This window comes from Malaclemys terrapin, chromosome 21, assembly GCF_027887155.1.
Source record: "Malaclemys terrapin pileata isolate rMalTer1 chromosome 21, rMalTer1.hap1, whole genome shotgun sequence".
NCBI lineage: Eukaryota > Metazoa > Chordata > Testudines > Emydidae > Malaclemys > Malaclemys terrapin.
Genome location: NC_071525.1, coordinates 5,110,555 through 5,128,721, shown reverse-complemented (window position 1 = coordinate 5,128,721; position 18,167 = coordinate 5,110,555). Strand labels below are relative to the sequence as shown.

The 18,167-nt window shown below is 53.4% G+C and overlaps 1 protein-coding gene across 2 annotated transcripts; it reads left to right on the top strand.

The window, feature by feature from the left end:
* The first annotated feature begins 4,299 nt into the window (after positions 1-4,299).
* Positions 4,300-12,830, top strand: GLMP (glycosylated lysosomal membrane protein). Of its 2 annotated transcripts, none has more exons than XM_054011280.1 (6): positions 4,300-4,406; positions 7,166-7,423; positions 7,970-8,170; positions 9,372-9,590; positions 10,428-10,705; positions 11,226-12,830. In XM_054011280.1, exons 1-6 carry the CDS (start codon positions 4,314-4,316, stop codon positions 11,392-11,394), a joined length of 1,218 nt encoding a protein of 405 aa, XP_053867255.1. In that variant the 5' UTR covers positions 4,300-4,313; the 3' UTR covers positions 11,395-12,830. The 2 variants fall into 2 exon arrangements, with proteins under 2 accessions (XP_053867255.1, XP_053867256.1); XM_054011281.1 differs by lacking the exon at positions 4,300-4,406 and adding an exon at positions 5,662-6,234.
* Positions 12,831-18,167: the final 5,337 nt, after the last annotated feature.

Sequence of the window (18,167 nt, the reverse complement as noted above, 5' to 3'; positions counted from 1 at the left end):
CTATCCCTCTGAAAGCTGATGTATAGTACCTGAAACTTCAAATAGCCACCTTAGGTTGGAGCTTTTATTTGGAAAAAAACTCACGTTTCTGCTTGCGTGACACTAAATCCACCAATGTTGAGGCCCGGGGGTATGGTTTGCATTTTAGAGCAAAGGGATCCTGAAATCAGGGCTGCTGGGTTCTATTCCCAACTCTACCACAGACTTGTGACCTGCGGTAAGTCCCTTCACTTTTCTGTGCCTCAGTTTCTCCAGGGGGTAATACTTCCATTGTGGTAGAGATTCTGAGGCTTAATATATTCCCTGTAATGTGCTCTGAAATCCTCCAAGTGTATTTTAAGGGAACAGCACTTCACAGGCAGGGAGTAAGAATTCCATGCTCGCAACCCCATCCATGCATGTGTATCACACCAGCTTCGGAACTGCATGTGCTAGGCTTCACTGCTCCCCTTGAACCACATCCTGACACGCTCCCTGTGCTATGGGGCCATGCCATGGCTGTGATCTGTGCCCTCTCCTCATTACCCGCAATTTACAGGGTCTCTGAAATGATTTTCAAATCCGTAGGAGGTGTATTTCCTGGGTGTGTGTGTGTTTGTGTATTTAATGCTCGTTGAACGGTTTACTCAATTTCAGGCAACGTGATGGCGTCTGTGCTTCCTTAGCTACCATGTTTAGTGTGTCAACCTGTTGCTGGATCATGCTGTGCCAATACAAATGTATTTAAAGCAGCCCGGACCTGATGTCTGCTTTCTGAGTTCCATCTTTAGGGATTTGACACCATACATCTCTAAACTACAGGAGGGTCCAGAATATTCCGGGTGGACTTCCCAGCTGCAAGAAGCTGAACTTCCTGTCCACTTCCAAATCTAATTCCCATCTCTCCATGGGCTTGTTCCACCCAGACCTCTGACTCCCTTCCGTCTCCCCTTAATCTCAAATCCATCTCCATACACCTCTGCACCTCCCCTTTGCACAGTTGCAGAGTGCTCTTGTGCTTTCCCATCCATCTAACCCTCCCCTTTCCTTTCCAAGACTGACTCCCTTCCCTTCTTTAAATTTCACCGTAAAACCTCCCTTTCTCCTTCACTCACAGCCAAAGTCTCTGAGCAGCACGTGTGACAGTGTGCTTGAAGCATGTCAAGAGAAGAGGGATTGCATTGTCAGAAGTGTTCATATACGCTCGCTCCCTTTTCTTTGGATGGGGCACACACAATCCAAGTTAAAGGCAGTAGACGGAGAGGAGGCTGCTCAGGGCTAAAACTTTTTTTTTTCCCATTGCCTCATAGACTTTAAAGCCAGAAGGGACCATCATGTTCAGCTAATCTGAGCGGCTGTACGTTGCAGGCCACAGAACATCACCCAGCCACTCCTGTAATAGACCTCTCACCTCTGGCTCAGTTACTGACCTCTTCAAATCATGATTCAAAGACTTCAAGTTCCAGAGCATTCACCATTTATACTAATTTAAATGTGCAAGTGACCCGGGTCCCATGCTGCAGAGAAAGGTGAAAAAAACCAGATTCTCTGCCAATCTGACCCGGGGAAAATTCCTTCCCCCCCTCACCCCTCAGATATGGTGATCAGTTAGACCCTGAGCATATAGGCAAGACCCACCAGCCAAACACTTGGAAAACAATTCTCTGTCATAACTCAGAGCCCTCCCCATCTAGTGTCTCATCACCAGCCATTGGAGATAGCGGCTGCTAGCAGTCACAGATTGGCTACATATCATTGTAGCCAGTCTCATCATACCATCACCGCCATAAACTTACCAAGCTCAGTCTTGAAGCCAATTAGGTTCCCGCCCCCCTCCCTGCTCCCCTTGGGAGGCTGTTCCAGAACCTCACTCCTGTGATGGTTAGAAACCTCCATCTAAGTTGAAGCCTAAACTTGTTGATGGCCAGTTTATATCCATTTGTTCTTGTGTCCACGTTGGTCTTAACTTAAATAACTCCTCTCCCTCCTTGGTATTTATCCCTCTGATGTATTTATGGGGAGCAATCGTATCTCCACTCAGCCTTCTTTTGATTAGACTGAACAAGCCAAGCTCTTTGAGTCTCCTCTCATAAGCCAGGTTTTCCATTCCTCAGATCATCCTAGTCGCCCTTCTCTACACCTGCTCCAGTTTGAATTCATCTTTCTTAAACATGGGAGACCAGAACTGTGCACACTATTCCAGATGAGTTCTCCTCAGGGCCTTGTTTATTGGTACGAACACTTCCCTGTCTCTACTAGAAATACCTCCCTTGATACTTCCTAGGACTGCATTAGCTCTTTTCACAGCCGTATCACATTGCTAACTCATAGTCATCCTGTGATCAACCAATACACTCATGTCTTTCTCCTCCTCTTGCCTCTAATTGATAAGTCCCCAGCTTATAGCAAAAATTCTTGTTGTTAGTTCCTAGCGCATGCCTTTGCACTCTTAAATTTCATCCCATTTCTATTAGTCTAGTTTTAAAGGTCATCCAGATCTTCACAACTACCTCTGAGGATCTAGGCCAAAGTTCCTGCAACCAGAACATAGGCCTTACCTACACGTGTTGCTTAGTGCACTAAGGGAAGCCGCTCAGATACTGTGGGGATGATGAGTGTGGTATAAGAACCTCTGTAGAATAGAGCAGACATAAGTTGCACCCATTTAACTATAATTTTAAAAAACGATGTAGCTAAACCAATGCAAACGCCCATGTGGGCATACCTAAGTCAGTTTACGCTCGCTAAGAGCAGTTTAGCTTGCATCAGTTTCAGTTAAATCGGGGCTACTTCTGTGTGCAGACAAAATGGTGTTGTCCATGCATGAAACTGAGTAGAACAGTCCTCGCATTCCCATAGAGAAGCTAATCTACAGCGATTCCTTTGCTGTTATGCCTTGACAATGAATAGGTGGCTGGTGGCCTGAGACCACTGCCCACCACTGTGACCTTGTCTCATTGTTTCCTTGTGCTCCCCTGTCAGGCTGTATTTACCTGGGGTCTCTTGCCTTATACTTAGATTGGAAGCTCTTTGGGCAGGGACTGTCTTTTTGTTCTGTGTTTGTACAGCACCTTGCACCATGGGGTAGGCTCCATGGCTGAGGCTCCTAAGCACTACTGCAATGCCAATAATACATAATAATAGGTCATGGTAATGCGAGACCATTGAAAGGGGAGACATGGGAAGTTGTTAGAGAAACTAAGTCCCCGCTTCTCCCAATAAAGGTCGTATTAACTGCTTCACAGCTCACCCTTTATTTGTGCTGCAGCTACTGAGTTTCTGCCATGGAAAACTTAACAGAAGGTATGCATGGCAGCAAGATCAGTGTGCTTGTCTTTTGCCACCTGTACATGGCACAGCTGTGGTGTTCCAGCCCAGAGGTGGCTGCATTTCAGCTGTGGGGGGAGTGATCCCTGCAGATATACAGGGTATGTCTACATGGCACACTAAGCCTGGGTTCTGACTCAGGTTTGAGCCAAAGCCCCCCCACCCTTCCTTCTGCAAACAAATCGGTCTGACTCCAATCAGCAAGCGCCCAAGTCCTGCTGTGACTCGGATCTGAGCCCTGTCATTTTGCAGCGTGGATAGCGGATGCAGCTCGAGCTGCAGACCTGCGTCAGGAGCTCTGCGTAGTGCAGTGTGGATGCAGTAGCACGGTCATGAGACCCAGCTCCAGCCTCTGTAAGCCCAGGTTTACAAGGCAGTGCGGATACTCAAGTGTGGTCTTGGAAACACCCAGTCCACAAGCTCGGGTCCCCAGACCCGGATTTACGATGCAGTGTAGACATACTCCTGTAGGCCTAGATCTTGGGCCTTGTGGGCAGGCTGGCTGCTGCACCCGCGGGTGGATTGAGCCCAGGCTCAGAGCCCGAGCGAGCTGGATCAAAGCGCTTTGGGATGACAGATGTCGAATAAACGCCAGATCGCGTATGCGAGTGAGAACAGCCTCGTTTGGGCTACACCAAGGGTTCTCAAACTGGGGGTCAGGACCCCTCAGGGGGTCGGGAGGTTATTACAGGGGGAGGTTGCGAGCTGTCAACCTCCCCCCCAAACCCGCTTTGCCTCCAGCATTTATAATGGTGTTAAATACATTAAAAAAGTGTTTTTCATTTATAAAGCACTCAGAGACTCGCTATGTGAAAGGGGTCACCAGGACAAAAGTTTGAGAGCCACTGGGCTTCCTCCTCCTCTTTTCCCCCCTCCCCTCCCCTCTTTTCAGGCTGCGGCTCCTTTAAGAGCCGTCCTCTCCTTTAAGAGCAGACCGCCCTGCCCCTTTAAGGCGGGACGAGCCGGCCAGGCGCACGTGAGGCGAGAGTTGCAACACAGTAGCAACCATGGTGCGGGGAGGTCGCGCGCTGCTCGCTGCCCTGTGGCTGCTGGCGAGTGTCTCTTGCCTGCGGGGCGACGCTGCGGGCTATCGCAGGAAGGTGAGCGGGGGGGACCTGGGGCTTTGCTCGTTTGCTGCAGGTGCAGGTTTAGCGGCTGTAGCCGCTTCAGGCGGCCGGGGGCTGGCCCCGGGGACACCCGTGCAAAGAGGGGAGCGCTCAGCCTTGGGGGGCTAGGCAGAGACCGCTGGGCAGATGGGAGTGGGGGGGCTGATTGGAGTCATTCAATTAGCTCGACCTGCAGCCCCTCCTCCCCCTGATGTTGTTGGCTGAGGGTTTTCTCTCCGTGCAAGTGTGCCATCGCCTTGCCCGGCCCTTCCGGCTGTGTGCATCTGGCTGTGTGCATCATATCAGGGGTTTGAGCATTGGCCTGCTAAACCCAGCGTTGTGAGTTCAATCCTTGAGGGGGACACTTAGGGATCTGGGGCAAAAATCTGTCTGGGGATGGGTCCTGCTTTGAGCAGGGGGTTGGACTATGTCCCTCCTGAGGTCCCTTCCAGCCCTGACCTCCTATGATTCTAACCTCTGCCGAGTCCTGTAAGGGGAACAAGCGGCTCTGCTCTGGGGAGGAAGGCAGGCGGGCGCTGGCTCTCCAGGAAGCTGGATTCTTACCCTGGCCCAGTTGCTACTAATGCTCCTTCCCTACACCTGGGCCAGAGACCAGCCGAGGAGTGAAATAAACCAGAGGCCTGTAACTTGGTAGCCCCAAACAAGCAGCTTGAAGAAAAGGTGGGGGTGGGGGGGGGGCTCAGAACCCTGCTAATGGCCCCGCATGGGGGCCTGGTCAGTAATAATTGAGGGTGTCCGAGGGGGATGACCAGCAGAGAGAGGGCAGGGAATGACTGGCTCAGGCAGACCCTTGTTGGTCCCTAGTGGGGGGGGTCCCAGCAGAGGTGCTCAATATGGCAGTCCTGGGGGGAGCTTGTCCTACAAGTGTCTGGAGGTCTTGTTCTTGGGGCATATTAGTTATAAATAAATAATATATGGAGCTATACCCATCTCCTAGAAGTGGAAGGGACCCTGAAAGGTCATCGAGTCCAGCCCCCTGCCTTCACTAGCAGGACCAAGTATTGATTTTTGCCCCAGATCCCTAAGTGGCCCCCTCAAGGATTGAACTCACAACCCTGGGTGTAGCAGGCCAATGCTCAAACCACTGAGCTATCTTCCCCCCCCCTCCCCCTGTGTAGTTCATGAATAACTCTCCCCCCCCCCCCTCCTCCTCCTTGTGATGGCCAGCTATCAGTCCTCTCCTCCCAGCACCCTCCTGGTTGTCAACAGCAGTCTGCTCTCCCCAGCCGGCCTCTCGCTGGGTGACTCACTGGGGAATGACTCTTGCTTCTAGAGAGTTTCCAAGTCTTTCCCTGACAAGCCCTTTTGAAGCAGGAAGTGGAACTGCAAAGCAGGTTCCTTTCTAAGCCTGCAGGCTCCAGGCTAGCAACTGTGGGGCTTCCGCTTCTGCAAAGCGCTCTGGCTTCTTGGGACTTTCCTTTTTAGTTTTGATATCGCTTGGAAGAAGGGAAACCTCGTCTTAGATCTGCTCTACCCAGTCCTGCCTTGGGGGGTGGGGATGAACTAGATCATCCTTTGAGAGCCCTTCCAGCCCTACGTTTCTGTGGGTCTATGAAACCACCGTGCTTGTCCCAATAGAACGCTGTTAGGGGTGTGATTTATTTTAACTTATTTGATATTTTTTTGGTTCGCAATATAGTTATACCAGTACAACCCTCCCAGTGTGGCTGTGGTTATACTGGTATAGAGGTGCCTTGCACTGGTATCGCCTATTTTCCCTCCCCATAGAGGAATAGTTAGACATCATTCCATTTATATTGGTATGCCGCCTCCACACTTGTATGGCTTCAGCTATCCTGGGGTAGGTGAAGTGGTACAACTTTTTTGTGGGTTTTGACAAGGCTTTATGTTATGCCTGGGGAGTGTTTGTCGTCTGTCCCGTGTAATCCGAGCATTGAAGCAAGACCAGCCGCGAATCTCTTGCTTCTCCCATTTCCCCTGCATCAGAAAAAAACTGAAAATCGATGTCCTTCCCTTCCCTTGGTTTTTGAAATTCTGCTCCTTTTGGTCAGATACTTTGGCCGAAGTGAAGCACACAACAAAACCAGAGGCTGCTTGATGATGGGAGCTCTGTCTAGATGGTTTGGATGATTCAATGGGTCTCTTCCAACTCTTTAACGTCTGGAGCCTTGTGTGCCAGACTGACGATATCTGGCGCAAGCCTGATGGAATTAGGAGACGCCTTCTCGAACTGGGTTTAGTACCTGTGGGGGCTATTGTATCAAAATGCAGTTGTGTGTGTGACTGTGAAATTGTACCTCTCTCCTGTAGGAGGAGAGGAGGTGAAGCCCTGTCTGCCAGGGAAGGATGGCCTAGTGGTTAGGGGCGAGCCTCTGGCTTGGGAGACCTGGGCGCAGTTCCCAACTCGGACCCAGATTCCTTGTGTGATATCAGGCAAGCCGCTCAGTCTCGCTGGGCCTCAGTTTCCCCCCATCTGTAAAAGGGTGGATACTTCGCTACCTCACAGCAAAGGTTTTCTCAGGCCTAGATGCTGTGGTAATAGGGTCCCAGACAGGTAAAGGCAGCCTAAGGGGCCAATATAACGCAGACCTCCAGATCCCCAGTGATCCTAAGGAGTCCAAGGCCGACAATCCTGGTCTAAGCTTGTCCTGCCACTGCCCAGCAGGGCACGGGCTGAGCGGAGTCTAATGGGCTCAGGAACGGGGTGTGTGTGTGTGTGTGTGTGTGTGTGTGAATAATGCCCTGCCCGCTCTCTGCCTCCCACCGCCCAGGTGACCCTGCAGTCCGTCCCTGGCTCGAACAGCTCCTCCGCCAACCTCCTGCACGTGCGGGCCATGGGCCGGAACAACACCCTGCACTACGTGTGGAGCAGCGTCGGGGCGCCCACCGTGCTGCTGCTCTACACCCGGAGTGAGAGCAGCGCCCTGCGCGTCAACTGGACCAAGCTCCTCTCGGCCTCCCCCGCCGGGGCCATCTGGATCGAGCCGCCCGGCAGCGTCGTCTACTCCACCGCTGTCGTCTTCACCAAGGTCAGGGGCGGCGGCGGTGGTGGGTCAGAGCCGAAGGAGCCACCTGCTTGGCTCCCGGCACAGCTGGTCCTAGAAGGTGGCATTCAGCTCTGCCACATAGGGCATCTGGCTGCCCTCTGTTCGTGCCCATTTGCTGCCTGATGTGGGGCTGTCCCTATGCAGCCTTCTCCAGTGTGCTGTCCCCCATCTGCTTCCCCGGGAGGGAAGGGGGGTGCTCACTACTTCCCTTGGGGTGAGAACCCTGCTGTGGTTGCAAGTTGGGGAAACTATGCTGCCTCTTCGCCTGTGTGCTGTGCCTTTAAATTTCTGGCAGGAGACAGCTCCTTCCTGGGGGGGAACAAGCCCCAGTGAGCATGCAGGTGGGATGAAAGGAGGGGGAGGGGTTTGCAATGGACGGTGCCTCCCTCAGTAGTCAGGGGAAATAGGTGGAACATGCATGGTGCCCTGCATTGCCAAGGGACTGGGGTCCAGTATGCACGTGCATGGGGGTGTGTGTTTCAAGTCTCTTCCAATTCAAATCGAGGCCCCTCTCCCTCCTGCTGCCAGGTGTTCGAGTACAATGGGGCCAACGTGTCGGCCCTCTCCAAGGGGCAGGAGGAGCCGTTCTACGCCCCCTATGACCTGGCTGGCTTCTCCTGGCAGAGCGTGAACCACACCGTGAACCAGACGGCCCTCACGGCCAAGTTCCAGGGGGTGGACACCTCGGACCCTGGGGGGGCCTTCCACAATGGCACCATCTCCTTCCAGGTGAGGCAGCCCTCCCCCGCCCCACTTCCTTCCCGGGAGAGGAGTCTGTTGCTGCTAGCCGTCCAAGGGTGTGACCCAATGCCCACTGAAACTGATGGGAGGCTTCCCAGGAGCTCTGAATTGGGGCCCCTTGGGCCTTCTTGGCTATACCCCCTGTGCCATTGGCTATATGCTACACACCCTCCATGCACCCCTCTAGCCCCCCGCCAGGCTCTCAGCTGCCTCTCCTCTGTTGCTGTCGACCCTCTCCCTGTCCTGTGCTGGTTCTCTGGTCCCCTCCCCAGCCCTGTTGGCATTCCCCAAACAGCATTCTTCCCCCTCCCCCACATATATACCCTTCCCCTCACCTCTTCCTGATCAAGTAGGGGAAAGGGCCTCCTCCCTGAGCTTACAGCAGGGCCATGGTTAGGCGGGGCTGGGTTGGGACCTGCTGCAGGACTACCAGAAACCACCCCCCATTCTAGCCCTTGGGGAATAGAACCCCGGAGTCCTGGCTCTGTCTCCTGTGCTGTAGCGTGAGAGCGTTCCCCAGAGGATGGGCCACTCCTCACTGGTTCCCCAGTGGCCCAGCAAGACCCATTGGTTTCTCTGACCTTCTCCCAGCCCCCAGGACTGTTTGGAGAAGGTTCATAGATTAAGGCGAGAAGGGGCCATTCTGATCCTCTGGTCAAACCTCCTGTAGAACACAAGCCAGAGAACCTTGCCCAGCAATTCCTGCATCCAGCCCGTAACTTCTGGGGGAGCTAATGTGTCTCCTGAAGAAAGACATCCAGGCTTGAGTTAAAGGCTGCAAGGGATGGCGAATCCTCCAGGGCCTGAGGTGCATTGTTATTCCAATGGTAACGCCGCTGGGCTGGATAATCTGGCACAGTTTCATCGCCGTAGGCTCCTTCTGGTTGCTGTAGGGCGTATGGAGTTATAAGGGGTGTTGTGACGAGTCCCCCATATCCTTGCTGTAACAGTTGTATTATGGTAGCACTGGGTACCCACCTAGTGCTGGGTGCTGCACAGACACGATGCAGTCCCGGCCTGTAAGAGCTGACCACCTCAATGGATAAGAGAGGGTGTGGGGGGGAAACTGAGGCATAAAGAAGGGAAGTGACTTGCCCAAGATGACTCAGCAGGTCAGTGGCCGCGCTGGGAGCAGACCCCATGAGTTCTGAGTCCTGGCCTGCTATTCCTCTCATGCCTCTGCCTCCAGGTGACTGCCTACGAGCAGGGTGGCCGGGACGGCCCCCTCCCTCGCCTCCTGCACACCGCCAACAGCTCCAAGGTGGAGTTCATCATGGACAACGTGGCCCCGCGCGGCAACAGTTCTCGCTTCATGCTGGAGGTGGTCACGGTGGAGGAGAAAGGCGGGCGCAAGAGGCTGCAGTCTGTGCGGTCCATTGATGACGAGTACACGCCCACCATCTTTGAGGTGAGGGCTAGGGGGTGCTAGGGTGCTGAAAGATAGAAGCCGATTAGGAGCCCACGGTAATGGGCACCCCGTAGGAGCCGATATAGAATAGAATGGGGAGGGAAGAGGCTGGAGCAGGAGTGAATATGACCCATGTTGGGGAGGGTGTCCCATTCTAATGGCTGATGCATATATTGAGGATAAGAGTCTACTACCGGTGACAGCGAATGGAGTTCCTCCTTTAGCTCAAGTGGTAGTGGTGGAGGCCCTTGGTGCTGCATGGTGCTAGTGACCTGAAGAGGTTGTGATCTTGGCAGGGGACGACACGCAGATTTAAGTCCAGGTTGGTTGGAAAACAAAATTTCCTGAGAGACATTGCTTGTTTGGAATTTTTTTCTTTGACGGAGACTTTCGAGACTGCTCTAATTCTTAAGCTTCAAATGTTAAGGTTAGCAAAGGGCCCTTCACCTAATATTTGTCCCCACAATGTTTTGTTTATGGCTTCTACAACCTGTCTGTGCTATTCTGAAACTTCCCTTAGGAGCCTGCTTGTATGGGAAAAATCCCGGCACGAGAAAGGGAAGTCACTTGCCTGAGTCGGTGCCAGAGCTGGGAAAGGAACCCAGGAGTCCTGGCACTCAGCTTTGACCAGCAGAACGTGCTCTCTGGGTTCTGTCCTGGGCACTGGAAGGAATCCTGGCTCTCAGCCCCCCTGCTCCCTCCCAGGGCTGGGGACAGACCACAGGAGTCCTGGCTCCCAGCTCCCCTGCTCCAGTGTGAAAGCAGTTGGTCATCATGCCCTTGCTTTGTCTGCCCTCTTAACGTGTTGCTCTCTCCCCTCTCTCTGGGTGGGGGCAGATGGCCCAGCTGGTGTCCGAGCCCCGCAACGACAGCATCGGCCCGAGCTTCTTCCAGTGGAAGACGACTGCGTATGGCTCCAGGGAGGCCAGCCGGGAGAACGCCATCCGCTGCCGCTACCACCCCCTGCAGACAGCCAACCGGACGCTGCCAGGGCCCAGCATCGTGCACGCCTACTTTGGGGAGGGCCTGGACCGCAGCCACCACATCGCGGCCATCAATATCTCCTTCGGCGGCGAGGACGGGGAGGTCTACGCTGAGAAGGGCTACCTGAACTGGTGAGTGGTACCTTCCTTCTGCTCCCCTGCCTGTCTGAGTGGTATCTCTCTGCCCGTCTTCTACCCACTACCCCTGCGGAGTGCTAGGTGCTGCACATGTGCATGGACGGGTGCAGCCCCTGCCCTGGAGATCTCCTGGCTGAAGGCCTCTGTTTGGGTCCCTGTAGTTGGCTGCTGCTGCCCCACTCCCCCTCCCGACAGGCCTGTGGCTTGGAAAGGTCAGTCACTGAGCCCCATTTCTCCCTGCCCTCCAAGTAGCTTCCTGTGTCCTCTGCCACGGGCTACTTCAAACTCCCTCCCCCCCCCCCCCCCCAACTATCTCTGCACAGAGGGGGAAGTGACTGGCCTGCAGGGCAGAGGCAGGATTTGAACCCGGGTCTCCCAAGTCCAGTGCCTTAGCTCCAAGGCCATCCTCTGTCCCCATTGGTGGGAGGAAGGAGGCCATGGGAATCCGCTGATTGACCCAGACCGGCTTCTTCATCACTGGCTAGCCTCTTCCTTTGCTCCCTGCTTCCCCCAGGTCTGCCTTGCTCGGCTTCGGCACGCCCCCGAAAGATGCCTTCTCTCCCCTCGTGATAGCCATTGTGGTTGTGGCCCTGGGCACCCCCGTGGTGCTGCTGCTGGTGGGAGGCTTTGTGGTGCTGTTCGCACGGAGGAAGCGCCATTCCCAGTACGAGCCCATCAACTGACTGACGTGGGCAGGACTCGGAAACAGCTAGCGCCGGCCACGGTTCCCTTGCCGGACCCTCGGGCTCCCCCAAGGCTCCTGAAGTGACTGCTCGTGGGAACTTATTTATTAATAGCCACGGTTACGCGTCCTCGTCTCTCTCTATCTCCACGGCCCGGACCCCTCGTCACTCCAGGCTCCGAGGGGAATAGTGCAATGACCTGCAGTGCTACCTCCGCACCCTGGCTCTTCGGTGCTCGGCATGGGGGGGATGGGAAGGAGACCCGCCCTGTATACATAACTGTTCGGCTGTCGGATGCCTTGAGGATGGACTGATCCATTTCTCCCTTACTGCTTCTAAAAGACTTTTAGGGGGTATCTGGCACGGAGGTTCCCCACGGGGGCTCTAGAATACATTCCAGGGCTGGGATCCGGCAGGGCCTGCCCAAGAAATGCCTCACTTAGGGGGTCAGAAACATTAGCAGTTTCTAGGCCAGTGTCTAGCATCTCCCTTCACTCCACCCATCAGCGTGCCTGACCCGGAGTTCACAAACACAGAACCTTCCCATAGGGCACTGTGCAAGGTGCTACCCAGCTTCTGGTTTTAATCGCTGCTCTTGTTTTAAACCAGCCGGCGAGGGATTGTGGCTCGAGGGAGGGGGTTGGTTGTGTTCACCACTGAGAGAAATGATCTTCTGTGTCTTTAAAAAGGAGAAACCACTAGTCGTCCTCTCCCTCAGAGGCTGGGTCACAGAAAGCAACGTGTCTTTGCTGTATAAATCACCGGCTTGTGAGCAGATCAACCTAGTTACACCCCGCACACGCCACCCACTTGAGTGTTTTGTAAAGTCACCAGTTCCTTGGATGGTGTCACGTGGTTCCACCACTCGGCTGCATGCTCACCAGTGAGGCGATCTGCCGCCCGTGAATTCTAACTGTACCTGGGATGGATAAAAAGTTGCCTTTTGCCAATAGGGCGGAGGCTTTTCAGAATGAACCAATGACTTTGGGGTGCGTCAATGTTAGGTGTCCAACATGAGTCCCCTTAAAAGGGGCCAGATCTTTCTTTTGTCAGAGGGTCAGTGCTTGGCCCTGCCTGCAAAACGGGGCCTCTTTTAAGCTACCTCAGGTTGGGTGCCCAAAAAATCACCAGTCCCTTTTTGAAAACCTTGGCCTGAAAGGTCTAAATTCTGAGTGTCAAGCACTCTCCCTCCCCTCACCCCCCCCCTCTCCCCCGCTTGCAAGTTCCAGATCCCATTGCTGTTACGCCCCTATTCTCACTCTGCTGAGTTCGCTCAGAGAAGCCAGCTCTGAACATGTTACTTGAAATCTCCCCAAGCACCCTCACTTGGCTGTATGTAATTCACTCTGTGTTTGAGAGGTGATCACAGGTTTTCTTCAGATGCTTCTATCTTTTTTTGATCTGCCTTTTGGACCAATTAAAGAATATTTTTAAGACCTCTGTGCCTTTTGGTAGCTTTGTACATGTGTAGGGCCAGGCTGGGGGTAAATGTGTATTCAAGTAGTGCTTGGGGCCCCAGGCTGGCTGCTGGGTGAACACGGAAGTAGCCCATCCCTGCCCCCCGGATTGAAATAAATGTTCACGTGTCCTGCTCAGCCAGGAAAGACCATGGTGGGCAGCAAGGCCCAGTGGTCAAAGGGCATTCCAGCTTCATTGCAGGAACATCCACCAGGGATAATGGTGAAGATAGTAAAAATTATTGAAAGGGAGTAAGTCTTCGCTGATATCACTATTGGCTGGGAAACACAATCCTAGTTTTTCCTCTAGTGCTGAATGCGTCCCAGCTCTCTGGGGGCCTGTTTTTAATTTTTTTTTCCAACTAGTTTTACTATCGAGGGCTTCTGGCTCTTGTGTGGGTCACAGTAAAAAGCCAATCCCGTAAGATCTCCCAGGTGAACCTGGCTTGGCTGGTGCCTACATGGCAGACCCCTAGAGGAATTGGTCGTGGCCAATTTGGTGTGGTGGTCTGATGCAGTGTCCCAGCTGGGGGTTAGGTGGGATTTGTGTTGCTGGAGGGGTAGCTGCTGGGGTGAGAGGTGAACTGAATTGCCCAAGGCCATTTTGGGTACAAGGGCAGCTGTTTAGTGTCCCAGCCGAATTCAAAATCTCTGGAATTTACCTTTCTCCCCACAGTCTCAGTTGGCACCGGATGTCGCTCCCCATTCTGGATGACTCTTTACTGTTGCTCTGCTACAGTGTTCAGCCCCAGAACTGCCTGCATTTCCCCAGGGGAAGAAATAATTCCTATATGTCACGCCAATAGGTTTGTGATCAATTTTTAATGGTTCCCAAATAGCTTAAGGTGCAAGGTAGTAGCGTAGCATCCTCTCTCTCTGCCTAGGTTTGATCTATGTCCATCATGGTGCAATAACATGGGTGTTGCTAACAGAGCAATGGCTGAAGTCCGCTCCCTCCCCTAGCAAGTGACCGCAAGACGCTGGAGAGTAGAGAATCAAACCAAGCCTGGCCTCGCTGCTGGCTCTGGGCATGTGGGAACTGGTGTCTCAGTTGGTACAGGTTACTTCTGGATGGCAGACGAGGCGTTTGCCAGCTGTTCTGTAGCGTTTAGTGCTATCCTGCCCGCCATGTGAAGTGAGAAACAGGTGAGGTAGCAGTCACGTAGGCTTAGGTAAGGTCCTAAAGCAGAGGTGGGGCCTAGTGTTCGAATCCAAACTACGGCTCCAGGGTGGTTGAATGAGAGTTTCTGGTCCAGTCCCATTTCTAAGCTAAACGGTTCTTGCCTTTATGACAAGGGATCTGTTCTGGCTCCATGCCTCCAGCTGTCTGGGTGGCTGTGATATATTGCACACCGGTCTAGCATTGTAAAGGGGAGCGCAGAGAGCTTTAGCATGGAGGGCACTGCCCCTGTCTGGGATGAACTTGTGCGCCGCTCCCCCCACCCGCAAGCTAATTAAGTTAGTTAATGGGACAACTGTCTGCTCTGTCTATGAATAACAGTAATAACCTCTGCTATCCAGCTCTCTTCACCAAAGGAGTTCAGTGTCATCTCCACTTTACTGAAGGGGGGGAAACTGAGGCACAGAGCGGGGAAGCGATTTGCTCATGGTCACCCAGTGGGCCTCAAGGATTGCTGTGCCAGCGTGGTGTGGATGTGCTCTCGTGATGAAATCCTGGCACCACTCACATTGACTTCACAGCAGCCAGGGCTTCACGCCAGGAGCCTGGGTGCGCTTGCACCACGCTATAGACATGGAGCGTCTTACCTGTGGAACTTCCCGCTTCAGGACTCCAGCGGGATGATTCTTAAAAAGACAGGATCACGGGGTGCTCGGCTCCAGGGTTCGTTGCAGATCAAACCCCACACGCTTGTGCTGAGCGTTCACGGGCTTTGGCGCTGAACGTGCCGCCCTTGTGATGTTTCTGTATCTACGATTCTGGGCTAAAGCTACCCCAACCTCATGCTGCAGGGCTGCAAGCCTGAAGGAGTCAGGTAGGAATTCCATGTTGCTGGTGGTTTCATCTTCCTTTGGCTATTCCTGCAGATGAGACCAGACCAGGAGCCTGATGCAGTTTGGATTTTTTTTTTTCCTTGAGGCTGGTTGGAAGAATGGTGGGAAGAAACACTTTCCTGTCGGGAAATGGGGTTTCACCAACATGGACACTTTCCAGCAGGAAAATTTAAACACTGCCTGAGCTACCATGGTGTCTCCTGCCCAGACTACGTCTTCCATGATACACCAAGCAGCATGAGACTGGGGTGGCTCATGGGAAATGTAGTCTAACCAGTGAACTGAACCCACAGGCAAGCATGAGTCCCAGAACTATAACTCCCATCAGTCATTGCAGCCTCTCAGGAAGGCGGGGAGCTTAATATCAACTCGCCACAATTAGACACTTGCAAATTGGAATTTTTTTTTTTAACTCTTTAGATAGGATACCGAGCTAGACGGGCCATTGGTCTGACCCAGTATTGCCATTCTTATGTTCATTAAAAGTTTTGAGACAGTTTTTTTCCCAAATAAGCCTGGAAACAGATACAGAAATACTGGAATTCCCTGCAGGATGGAAAGCGAGATCATTTATTTTTTTTAAATCTGCTCTGCTCCTTTGATACAAGACCTTCCAGGTAGTTTAAAGTGACTGAACCAAGCTCTGCAACTTATGAAAGTAAAAGATCCTTTATTTATTTATTCCCCCCCCCCCCCCAACAAAAATGCAACAGCACTCCCTCCCCAACTTGCTTTCTCTTAGGCCCCCATTCAAAGCCCTCTGCAGTCAAGGGGAACTCCTCTGTTGATGGCACTTGGCATTGGATTGACCCACATCTATCATCACCGCCTCCTGTGGGAGAACCATTCACCCTCGACAAGAACATTGCAAGTGACGCGTGAACAAGAAAAATAAATTTAGGGCTGGGTCTAGTGGGCCAAAAACAATCCTCCACACCCGTCGTAGGTGCCAATTCTCTTGGCTGGCCATGAAACGCCTCTCTAGGAGGGACAGCTCTTCATACACAACACTGGCTTGCCTGCCTGTAACCCCGGGTTACCCTGTCACCCTGCAGCTGGCTTAACATGCTTGCAAAGGAATGCATGGAACCCTAGACTAGGTTTTGGCCCCTAACTTTTACCAGACGGGCTGTGAGATCTTGTGTTTCTCGGACAAATATTGATGTCTCTATAAAGTGTATATAAAAAAGCAGCTCGCTCTTTTTAAAAGAAGAGAGTTGGTTAAAACCAGCCTTTGGGAAAACAAATGGTGGCATGATTGGAAGCAACAGAACTTTGTTTCAATGCTTTAAGGCTGCAGCGGGTGCTGTCTATCCCCTGCAGGTTTTTCTCCAGCACCTCTCAACCACAGTGTGGAAGCCCAGATACACCTACCCACAGGTAGATGGCAAAGACCAAGATTTGCAAATGTGATAAGGGACTTTTGGGGGGGTGCTCCTGTGAGCAGGTGTGATGGGGAACAGGGCAGCTGCGTAGTCTAGTTTCCCAGTTCCATGGGACTTCGGCACGGCTGCAGCGTGGCACCAGCGTTTGTTCACTAACAGCGCTGATGGAAACGCTTGGACGAGGCTGCTGTTGGGTGGCAAGCACGTGGGTGCCCAAAGCTTCGGGGGCACGAGAGGATCGCCGTTGACGGATGTAGACTGAACAGCCAGGCAGTCTTAAGGACCTGAGACTGAACTAGGTGCTCGAGCTGCAGGGAGGCTACAGGATTTGCTAGGAGGAAGGGGAGCGCTGGAGAGCGAAGGCCACGAGCAGCAGGAGCTGCGGCAGGGACGGACTGACAGAGGGGAAGATGAGCAGGGTGGAGGGAGAGAAAAGAGAGAAGCAGAAATCATAAAGGGGATCCTATTTTCCCACTGAACACCCAGTCTGAGACCCCTTTAAAGGGGCCTGATTTTCAGAGGCTGCCTGCTTGATTCTTTTCTGACAGTGGGGGGCCTCAACTCAGCCCACCCAAATTGCAAATTAAAAAAAAAAAATCTTAACCTGAATTCCCCCCTGCTTCTGGCCAAATCAAGCTCCTTCCCCAAATTGTCCCTGTGAGATGCACACTGACCATAACAGGGTCTGCGGTGCTGCTGTGTTCCAGCCCAGAGGTGGCTGCATTTTACAGGTGCCCTGCTCCTGTCTAGAAGAGGTTGCAAAGCTGCCATCGATTGTGCTAGAATGGAGGCTGGGTGGGGAGTCCCTTCCCCTTGGCTGCCCCAAGCAACTGCTTGCTGAGCTGGTCCCTGGAGCCGGCCCTGGTGGGTTTATTCTCTGCCATTCTAAATACTGCCCCTGGCGCATATTAACAGGAAAGCAGTTAATGTCCCCCACCATGTAGGGCAGGGGTCTCAAACACATGGCCCACAGAGTTATTTGCTATGACTCGCCAAGCCCCCCCGGAGTTATTTCCTGCGGCCGCCAAGCTCCCCTCCGCCACCGTGCCGCGTCGCCGCTCGTCTGCCTACCTCCACGCGCTTCCTGTCGCCAAACAGCTGTTTGGCAGTGCTTAGCGCTTTCCAGGAGGGAGGGGGAGGAGTGGGGAGCCAAACACTCAGGGGAGGAGGTGGAGAAGAGGCGGGGCAGGGGTGGGGATTTGGGGAAGGGGTTGGAATAGGGGCAGGGAGGGGGCGGAGTTGGGATGGGGACTTTGGGGAAAGGGTGGGAAGAGGTGGGCCGGGGCCTCATGGAAGGGGTGGAGTACGGGTGGGACCAGGGGCAGGGAGGGGGCGGAGTTGGGGTGGGGACTTTGGGGAAGGAGTGGGAAGAGGTGGGGCGGGGCCTCATGGAAGGGGTGGAGTAGGAGTGGGACCAGGGGCGGGGCGGGGAGGCTTTTGTGTCTTTATATGGAAAGGTGTCAGTGATGCAGCCCTCGGGCCAATGTACTAGTCCTCATGTGGCCCTTGGAGTGATTTGAGTTTGAGATCCCTGACGTAGGGAGTATCACTGGGACGCTGAACAGAGGGTCGCTGCTCCAGCTCGGAAGGACGTGGCGGCAGGGAGGAGAGAAGCGGGTCTGAAGTGTGAGCGGCCATAGGAAGAGATCAGTCCTCTGAAAAGGGGCGGGATGGACAGGGTTAGGCCAGTGCCCACTCCCCAGTCTCGGGATCCACTTCCGCGTTGGTTTCTGAAAGAATGGCAACCAGGTCTGTTTAGTAACCGCCCCTCGCTTTTATCTAGCGCTTTCCCTCCCTACAGCTCAAAGCCTCTTACAAAAGAGAGTCAGGATCATTAGCCCCATCTGTGTAATGGGGAAACAAGCATAAAGAGGGCCCTAAAGGTCCTAAAGCGAGGTCCTAAAGAACTCTGTCGAGT

Excerpts from the sequence above, each read along its gene's own strand:
- GLMP (XM_054011280.1), top strand. The coding sequence starts at position 4,314 with ATGGTGCGGGGAGGTCGCGCGCTGCTCGCTGCCCTGTGGCTGCTGGCG. Across the intron at positions 7,424-7,969 it reads CCGCTGTCGTCTTCACCAAG|GTGTTCGAGTACAATGGGGC; the intron begins GTCAGGGGCGGC and ends TCCTGCTGCCAG. Across the intron at positions 8,171-9,371 it reads ATGGCACCATCTCCTTCCAG|GTGACTGCCTACGAGCAGGG; the intron begins GTGAGGCAGCCC and ends CTCTGCCTCCAG.